The sequence below is a fragment of the Cavia porcellus genome, unplaced genomic scaffold, assembly GCF_034190915.1.
Source record: "Cavia porcellus strain 051 isolate PalLab524CR breed Dunkin Hartley unplaced genomic scaffold, mCavPor4.1 scaffold_1, whole genome shotgun sequence".
NCBI lineage: Eukaryota > Metazoa > Chordata > Mammalia > Rodentia > Caviidae > Cavia > Cavia porcellus.
The window spans coordinates 173598457-173608134 of record NW_026947484.1 but is presented as its reverse complement, the minus strand read 5'-3'; the positions used below and the strand labels follow the sequence as shown (position 1 = coordinate 173608134).

General features: G+C 50.8%; 1 protein-coding gene across 2 annotated transcripts; it reads left to right on the top strand.

Moving 5' to 3' along the window:
• The first annotated feature begins 2746 nt into the window (after positions 1-2746).
• LOC100713799 (alpha-1-acid glycoprotein 1-like) lies at positions 2747-6006 on the top strand. Of its 2 annotated transcripts, XM_003479149.4 has the most exons (6): positions 2972-3176; positions 3543-3685; positions 3829-3899; positions 4567-4674; positions 4754-4857; positions 5840-6006. In XM_003479149.4, the coding sequence occupies exons 1-6, from the start codon at positions 3063-3065 to the stop codon at positions 5888-5890; spliced, it is 591 nt and encodes a 196-aa protein (XP_003479197.1). In that variant the 5' UTR covers positions 2972-3062; the 3' UTR covers positions 5891-6006. The 2 variants fall into 2 exon arrangements, with proteins under 2 accessions (XP_063116271.1, XP_003479197.1); XM_063260201.1 differs by lacking the exons at positions 3543-3685; positions 3829-3899; positions 4567-4674 and having other exon boundaries at positions 2747-3176.
• The last annotated feature ends 3672 nt before the right edge of the window (positions 6007-9678 follow it).

Here is a 9678-nt window from a genome sequence, read left to right as displayed (position 1 = left end):
GCTGAGGACAAGATATGGGATGTGAGCTAATTTATCTGTTCTCTTACTTCTGCAATCAGGCAAGTCCTCCCTGAGCCTTGGAGCAGGAGCTGTCTCCTACATCAGGGGTGGCATCTCAGCAAAACCTTTGGATCTTTGATGGGTTCAAAGACAGAGTGCCAGAGCAGGGAGTTGTTCCCCTGGGTCAGCATCAGTAATGCAAGTTAAGGAAGAGGATGTTTAGGGCTGTGGATCCCTTGGTCTAGAACTAGGCACCACATCCCAAGAGTTGGGGGAGCTTAAGTGTCATTTAATAGACTCTGTGTGTGTGTGAGTGTGTGTGTTGTGTGTGTGTGTGTGTGTGTGTGTGTGTGTGTGTGTTGGGAGTGAGGGTGTCTCTGAGTCCCTGGGTTCCAAGTAGGAGCCTCAGTTGTCCACATCTAATGGTGGTGCTGTCCCACACAACACCACCTCCTCCATAAAATAAACATGGCCTGGACTCTGTTCCCAGCATCATCTCAGGCCTGGGCCCATGCAGCTGCCACCCCTGGCCTCCTAGGTCTCCACCTGACATTGACCCTTGTTTTTCTCTCCACTGCTGACTGACAGATTTTTCAGAGAGCAAGGTGACCCTCCACACTGCAACTTTTCCTCCTCTCTGCAGCACCTGTGAGGCCCATAAAGATGGGGCCTGCTGCCACGATGGTAGGGGGGCTCCTGCAGCTCCTGTGAATTCTGTTTTGGACCTTCCCACCAATCCTGTCACAGTGCTAGCTGCACAGGGACACAGGTGCCTGGGTCTGAGTGCTCACACCTGCTCTCTGCCCTCCTCATCAACACCGTGTTGCCAAGGTCAAATCAGAGCTGTGTTCAGTCAGAACGCAAAGGAAGGAGGAGAGAAGGGAAGCAGGGAGGAAGAGAAGAGGAGAGAGGGAAGGAGAGGGGAGGGTAAGGGAGTGATGATGGGAGAGACAGAGAGAGAGATAGAGAGAGAGAGAGGGAAGGAGAGGGAGATGAACAGGGAGAGGGGGAGGGAGATGGGAAGAGAGAGAAAAGTCTAGTTTAGACAAGGTCATGAAGAAAGATGCAAGAGCCTTAGTGTTTTGGATTGGTCTTATATTTATTTTTTCCATTTGGGAAGAGAACTTTTAACAATGAATTTTAGGGAATTGGAATAAATAAAGTGAGAGGCGCATATGTTAGGGTCATGGTTCAGTGAGTTCTCACAGATGCACACCTGTGTGACCCTCCACCGGGATACCACACTGCCTTTTGAGAAGTCCTCTTGGGCCCCTCCACAGTGAAGCTTTCCCCAGGCACCAGTGGTCTGCTAGCTGGTACCACAGGTGGTCTGGGCTGCTCTAGAGTTTCACACAGTGGAATAACCCCGAGCCCGCTCTGGCGTGTCCCCCACTCAGGCCTTGTGCTTCTGCACCTCTCCATGTAGTACATGGCATATTGCTGAGCCAGCTCTTCTCAATGCTGAGTTGCACACTTGTGTGAAGATGCCACAACTGGCTTCTGCATCTTCCTGTTGATTGGCTGTGAACTGCTTCTACTTCCGGGCTCCTATGAATACTGTGGCTGTGAATGTTCATACACAACCTAGTGTGGAATTGGAGAAGTCACTCTGATGCTTCTCATGAGTAGGAATATTAAACACCCAATGCTATAGACACAGAGGTGGGCTTCCTGGCACACTCATGGAATTCTAGTGTTCAGGAGGCTGAGGCAAAAAGACCACCATGAGTTAGAGTCCAGCCAGCCGATGTAGCGAGTTCAAAGCCTTCCTGAAATACACAGTGAGATATTTCTTAGAAACAAAAAACTAAACAAAACAAAAACCTATAGCTGTAATGGACATAACCGAAGTAAAATATAATTAGTGAATGAAAAGTTATGCATTCTTAAACTCTAACCAATCATTAAAACAATAAAGATTTGTTTGGGACATGGATCAACTCCCCATGGTCAGTGTAATCCCTACATATTGCAAACATGTATCACTAAATATGAAACCAATAAAAATGAAATCCTAACCACAGACTACCCGGAGACACGAACATTTCTTTTTTCTTTTGTGAGTCAAGGTCTTCCCATGCAGTTCAGAATGGCCTTGAGCTCACTTTGTAGACCAAACTGGTTTCAAACTTGTGATGTTCCTCCTGCCTCAGCTTTCTGAGTGCTGCGATTACAGAAGTGTGCTACCAAGTCTACTAACATGAAATCAACATAGTATATGTGAAATCAATAAGAATGTACAGCTGTAAGCACCCCATGAAAGTAGTTGTTGATTGTGTTTGTTCCTATAGATAAAGACGCAAGCCCATGAGGTTGAAGGGCAAAGGGTAATGAAACCCCTCCTTCCACTGTCACCCAGAGTGCCGGGCACTGTCCCAGGCCTGGGGGTGTGTAGGAGAGAGGAGGAGGCCCCCACCTGGTCCAGGGCAGGGTGGGGGGGGGGTGTGATGGTTTCCCGTTTCCCATTCTGGGAGAAGAGTCTAGGAACTCACTCACTGAAAAAGACATTGGACTTAGTTGCATCGTTTTGGGATTGTCCGGGCCTCCAGGACCAAAGAGGATCCCATGAAGGTTTCTGTGTCACAGTGGGGAGCACACACAGTTGGATCCAATTACACTCGTCCACAGTCTCCACCTTGACCCCTAACTGTTTTCCCCAAACAGCAAAAATCGCCAGCCTGGGAACTCCCTAAGAACCTTGCATGTTTGATTTTTGGCTGGGTCCCATTCCAGTCTTGCAGCTCCGTGGGACAGCATTCTGATGCGATGGCAGGGGAAAGCTGAGGACTCCATAGGTGACTCAGAGCACACCAGCTCCTCACCCACCTTGGCCTGGAATAAGGCAACTCTGGCCCTGGCAACTCCAGCTCAGTCTCCGAATCAGACCTTTGCTTCCCAGTTGGCTGTGGGGAAAGAATTGTGCAAAGCATTTCCCAAGTGCAGGCTGGGTTGTATCACAGGCCAAAGCCCCAGGCTCCACAGCACCATCCCACCTCCCTATAAAGGTCAGTGTGCCCTCAGCGACCTGCTGTCCCCGGCTCTACGTACATCCTGCTCTCAGCATGGCGCTGCACTGGGCCTTGGAAGCTCTGTGCCTCCTACCACTGTTGAACCCAAAGGACCCAGCTTGTGCCAACGTCACAGCCATGCCCATCACCAGTGCCACCCTGGACTGGGTGAGTTCTAGGGCCATCACTGCCCAAGAACTATGGCCTCACGTCCCTCTCTGAGCTTTTATTCTCCTGCTGGCTGGGTCCCCTCTGCTCCTGGCTCTGTGCTTTGTCTTCTTGGGGATGGGTGGCATTCTGACAACCCTGGGGGCCTCCCCTGCCTTCAAACTCAGGAGCTCCGCAACAAAGACCCTACACAAGGGACAATCCTGTGGTAGGCATGAAGGGGCTTCCCTGAGGGCCATCGGAATGAGCTCTGGCCTGTCCAGGCCTCAGCCATGCCTCGTTCTCCCTGATGCCTCAGCTGAGGAAGCGAAGGAGGGGCTCCCTGAGGTTTCTTTGCCCTGAGCTCCCACATCTGCTACTGCCCAGCTCAATCGTAGGTGGTTTTATGCCGCCGGTGCCTTTCGGAAGCCTGAGTATAAACAGGAGGTTCAAGCGTTGCAAGCCGACTTCTTTGAATTTAACACACACCCCAGGGAAGACACAGTGACACTCCAGGAGCACATGACCGTGTGAGTTCACCTGAGAGCCCAGGCACTGCCCACACTTGGAGGGGACACTTGGAGGGCCCTGCCTTGGCCCTGTCCAGGGGGGTGCCTGCTGCTTCTTGTCCTCCTGCTTCTCACACTCCTCTCCTCCTGGTGTCTGACTTCAGCCACGACCACTGCATCCAGAACTCCACCTTACTGACAGTCCAGAGGAACAATGGAACCTTGGCCAGAACTGGTGAGGGCCGACCTAAAAAGGACTGGGACCTGCAAGGGGCCAGGAACCAGGAGACCATGGCTGTCCGATCCCCAGATGTGCAAATTGCATAGCAAGCTTAGTAAAGACTCCCACCATTCCAGAGCCTTTACTGTGTGCCAGGCACTGTTGGAAGTGCTCTCAGTGAGCCAGTCCACCTACTGTGTGCAAAGAGCTCTAGGAGGCATTATTACAAGGATCAGATGAGGAAACAGAAGAGAGACACTGAGGAGTGTTCCTGAGGTCACACAGCTTGTCATTAGAACCAGAATTCAGAGCAAATCTGGCTCCAGTCCTGCTGCTCTCAGCCAGCCTTGAAGATCCTGTGGAATCTCAGGGTGGAAGTCTATGAGTTGGCAGGAGGAGATTTCATCCACGTCCCCACTGTCACTGAAGCTGGCACACAAACATGGGTGGGACTAACTGATACCTCTTAGCATGGCTGAGGCTCCTCTGTGGGCCTCATCTCTCTCACCTGTGAAATGGGGCACAGCTACCATCTGAGGCTCCTACCATCCCCTGTGTCTATAGTGCCCAGCATGGGGCCCTGCTATGCCAGGGATCCTGGTGCCTGGTAGTGAGTACAGGGAGCTGTGTAATAGACCCTTCATGCCCTTAAATTGTTTCACTGGGGTTCTTTCTCCTGCAGTGAAAAATGAGTTGCACCTGGCCCACCTGCTGCTCCTGCGGGACCCCCACAGCTTCATGCTGGGCTTCTACTTGAATGATGAGCAGAACGTTGGGCTGGCCTTACACAGTAGGTGCTGGCCCTCCTGGCCCCAGCCTGCCTGCCCCCGTCTGCAGCACTCTCACCCCGCTTCTGCATTCCCCTGCAGCTGACAAGCCGGAAGCCACCCCTGAGCAACTGGATGAGTTCCGGGAGGCCATCAAGTGTGTGGGCCTGAGCACATCAGAGATCCTCTACGTGGACTGGAAAAAGGTAAATGCAGGGGCCACATATGGGCCAACCCCAAGGCCCAGAGAGGGAGAGCTGTCAGCCTTGCAGCACTGACTCAAGCACTGACTTTCTTGCAGAGTCTGCTGAGATGCAGACATGTGGGGTTTGAGGAGAGGGCCTCGAACCCTAATCTTAACACTAACCCTCAAGCCCTAACCCTAATCCCCTAGGGAAGGAAGAAAGATCCTAGGACAGGTAGATGATCTGGGGAGAGACCCTCCTGGGAGTGACCAATTGTGATCATATACCAAAGAGTTTTTGTCACTCTCCCTGTTTTTGCCATCTGGACTTTGGGGAATGTGTATCAAGATTTGTACTGTTGGGGCTGGGGATTTAGCTCAGAGGCATAAACACCTGCCTTGCAAGCAGGCAGTCGTGAGTTCGATCCCTGGTACCGATAAAAATGAAAAAAAAAATTAAAAAAAAAAAAAAGATTTGCAGTGTCACTCAAACCTCATGCGAAATCCAGAACCTCAGTCCTGCTTTTTGTGACACATGACAGTGACCTGTAGTATGGTCTCCTCAAGGTTTTTCACCAAACTTAGTTCCCTGCACAGCTGTGTCTGCTAACTCAGTGCTGCTGAGCGGTGGGTGACCTTGCTTTTGTAGAAATGCAATGCTTTCTTGACTCTAACAGTGAAAGTCTTTACCCCTGCATGCTGGACTGATGTCCCCAGGCCTGGGGAACAGCATAAAAAACGGGCTGGCCACCCTAACCTTCTGCTCCAGTCATTCCCCGCCTGGGGAACCTGGGACAGGTGCCCGGCCGCTTCGAGGTAGACTTGAGGGATGCAGCCGAGGCAATGTGAAGGCATCACCAGCTCTGGCTGGGGTTTGAGCCCCAAGTGGAGCTGAAGAAGCTGTGGCTCAGCGAGCGACACCAGCTGGGCCCAGGCACACCTACCAGCCAGCAAGCTGGGACTTTGCCTTGTCCCAACCAGCTCCCTTCTCTCCTGTCTCCTAGAACAAGTGTGAGCTGCCTGAGCAACAGGAGACCAAGGGAAAGGAGACCTAGGAGGACAATGCTGGGCAGCTCCTCGGGGTATTGGCAGCCATCACCCCCTCCGACCACTGTGCCTCTGCTTTGTCTCTGCATCAATAAAGGTCCCACAGGGGACAGTCAGACTGACAGTCATTTGTCCACTCAGTCACTCACTCATTTGTTCCTGCGTGGGGCCCAGGCTGGGTGTGCAGAGACCATTTAGCATTTTATAAAGGACAGGTAAAAGCCTGAGGAGGATATAGACAAGGTTTTACAAAAAGATCCATTTTGCAGAATTTTATCAAAGTCTGCCAGATGGTACCTTAACAATACTTCTTCCTCACCCTGTCTAAAGTGAGATTAAAAACCACAGCAACCACAAGTCAAATAGTTCACGTGAGCCTAAATGGAACACAGATGAAAGAGGAATACAAAATCTTGTTCACAAGAGTACAATGTCCCTTTAAAAAGCATTATAAAGTGATTTTTAAAAGACGCAAACCATGGCAAACAAGAGTGACAATCATGATTACTAATATAATTCACCAATCAAGGAATCAAAGTGAACTCTTATCTCCTGTTAATTAGTTGTTATTTTGCAAAATGCAAAAAGCTAAAGTATTACACTCCCGTCAGTGAGAACTATTGTCTAGTTAGCTTGGGCCTCCCACAGTACAGAAAAAGATCAGAGGTTTGGGCCTCAGATGGGGAGAGGAGGAGAGAAATTTGCAATTCTGTGGGAGGCAGACTAGAGGGGACAGAGGAAAATGGAAGGTTTCTCACTTGGGAGAGAGTTATGGAGAGCAGCTGGATCTCTGGTGGATGTCTCCGGTTGGGGCCCAAAGCCATAAATGCGAGCCACCTAGCAAGACAATTGTCTTTATGATTGGTCGCTAAAGGAAAACAGCTTTCCTGGAGGTAATTATTGAGATCAGCATTGGAGTTTTAAAAACACAAAAAGCAGGGACTCCTGCAGGGCCCAAGGTCTAAGGATGGTGCCAAGGTGGGATGGAGGTTCAAGAGGACTGAGAGCCTCTGGAGAGAGAGAGCTTGTCTCCCTTCTGGGTTTCAGCTGCAGATGTAAGGAACAGCCAGAGGCAGAAATCAGCTGAGCCCACCAGGGTTGTGTTAAAGGCAACGTGGGTTGGAATTTATTATGCTTGGGTGCAGGCAGACAGAGGGCAAAAAGGCTGTCTGGAGGGAATAAAAAGAAGTGAGTTCTTTTAAAAACTGAAATTGAAAGACGAAGAGACATTACTTGGGAAGATAGGAGTAAATATCAATGGTCCAAGTTCTCTGGCTGCTCGCACCTCAGCAGGCAAAACTCCAGTGTTGAGTTTTGGGTGTCTCCAGATACCCTGGGATGTTGAGGTTCCTTTTCTTATGTTTTCTTCTCGGTTTTGTGACATCCTGTGTTTGCAGATGACAGCGTCAGTGCTAAGCTGAGATGCAGCTGTGAACAGTGACTGTGAGGGCAAATAGGTTGGGTGCTGGGAGAGGCAGCTGAATTCAAGCCTTACACCGGTAACTCGTGTGTGAAAAATAATAAAGCTCCATTTACTTTTGAGAAAACAGGGTTTCTTACCCTTCATGCACAGGGCTGGGTTGAGGGGCGGGGGATTGCCAGGTAGGGCTCGCTACGGTTCTGTGCCCCCTTTTGGGTATACAATTTGACCACATCACCCCACCCTCACCCACCTCTCCTCAGGCCTCCATCTACCTCTGTTTCAGCCTGGTCCTCTCACCCCCAGCCACCCCATGTGCCCTCTGTCTTTAGCTTCTCTTCACCTCGTCCTCTCATCCCTGGAGTTGTCATTCCTTTGCCCGTTTGCTCATTCCTTTGCTCAGACACCATGACTTTCTCAGTTTCTTGCTAATGGACGAAGTGAAAGCACCACTCACTTCCCCTCTTTCCCCTCTGCTCTGCTCTAAGCAAAAAACAGGGAAAGGACCCCTGATGGGGTGAAAGGAGGTCCCGTGATCCCACCGACTCCCTGTGAGCCATCACAGGCACTTTGACCCCCAGGCTATCCCAGGAGTGACACTGAAGGGACAGTGATGGGGTCCACGATACCTGAGGTGGGAGAGCCGGTGCTTGGGGATCTGGGTGAGGGGTGACACTCGGCTGGTTTCTGAGCCCACAAAACCACTGTCTGTCTCAGGAGAGGCTATCCAGGGCTCCTGAAAGAAGCATTGTCCCTTTAAGTCAGAGGCATGTGCCCAGGCCCCTGGGAAGCCCCTTCTTCTCCCAATCCTGGCCTGGGCTCACATTCCAGAGGCCCCCAGCTCGTCCAGGAGAAGGAAGCCAGGCCAGGGGTGAGGGTCCTCAGGCCTGCAGGCCCAGGGCCAGCACGAGCTGATGGAGCTCCACAGATGGAGAAGTCCCTGAGAAGGTCTGGCAGCCTTGTGGGTGGCAGTCTGAGCCCTGGGAGAGCCACCTCGGCAGGTGAGAGATGCAGAGCAGAGAGGAGAGTTCTACTCCAAGGTCCTGAAATCCAAAGCTTGGAATGCCGTGGTCTCCTCTGCTCCCAGAAATCCTGCGATGCTTATATCAGAAACAAAACTCACTGAATACACACAGGCTGGCCTTCTGGGTCCTATGCAAGATGCAGAGACACAGGCACTGTCTTTCTGGTTCTGTGCAAGGGTCCCATGCAGGGGCCTATGCTGGGTCCTGACCAGGGCTGGTCAGGACTATGGTATGTGTGTGTGTATATGCATTTTCTTAACGGCCTAAGACACATATCCACAGTGGTTGGTGGCCTATGCTATCGTTTGAGTGATTACTGGCAGCTGGGATTTCCAGGTGGAGAGAAATACAGCCACATACTCAGCCCTCTCTTTCCAGATTTAGTACCTCAGATGTCCCTTGGCTTCCACCTGCAGCCTTCAGGGTTTCCCTTTACTGTCACATCGCAGTTTTTACTGTGTTGTGATGCTGGGATTTGAACCCATGGCCTTCACACTGAGCTACATCTCTAGTCCTATTTGTTCCTTTTTATTTTCAGACAGGGCCTCCCTAAGTGGCTGAACTGCCAGGTTGGCCTTGAACTTGCTATCTTCCTGTCTCAGCTTCCCAGAGGTCCAGGCTCACAAGCCTGTGACACCATGCTGGTCTCACATTTTTAATAAGGACACAGCCATGTCCCTTTTTAAGACCTCATGTTAATTTGACCACACCTGCAAAGACAGGGACTGATGAGGAGACACATCTTTAACCACATCTTAGGGGAACAGTGGAGCCCAAAACACAGAGGCCAGGACACACTGAGGTTAAAGTGCAGGTCTCTATTGCAACTACTGTAGTAAAATGTTCTTGAATCTTGTCAGTAGTGGAATTTAGAGCATTGATAGCATCGTGTAGGTGACTGCTCCCTAGCCTCATAGCATTGTCACCACCCCAAAGGAGAAATTTTTCCACAGTCACTTCTACTTCTTTCTCTCTCCCAATCTGGAAACCACCTATCTGCTTTCTATCTCTAGGGTTGTGCTCATGTTGGACATTTGGCATAAATGGAATCATGTGACATGTGACTGTTGGGGACACAATGTTCGTTCACTCAGCATCAGATCATTCAGGTCATCTATACTTTATCATATCTCAGAACTTCACTCCTTCCTCCGGCTGGGCGGTGCTCCATCTTCTCACTCTGTGCCAATCCAGTCCCCATGTGCTAAAAGGGCCCAGGTGTGCTGAGGCCAGGTAAAGAGGCAGACAGATCGAGGACTGCAGAGTGTTGTCTCCTGGGGGACCTAATGTGGCGGTCATGAGAACAAGGGGTCCCCACAATTTGTGTCAGAAAGAGGAGCACATGGGGCTG

Excerpts from the sequence above, each read along its gene's own strand:
- LOC100713799 (XM_003479149.4), top strand. The coding sequence starts at position 3,063 with ATGGCGCTGCACTGGGCCTTGGAAGCTCTGTGCCTCCTACCACTGTTG. Across the intron at positions 4,675-4,753 it reads CGTTGGGCTGGCCTTACACA|CTGACAAGCCGGAAGCCACC; the intron begins GTAGGTGCTGGC and ends ATTCCCCTGCAG. Across the intron at positions 4,858-5,839 it reads TCTACGTGGACTGGAAAAAG|AACAAGTGTGAGCTGCCTGA; the intron begins GTAAATGCAGGG and ends CCTGTCTCCTAG.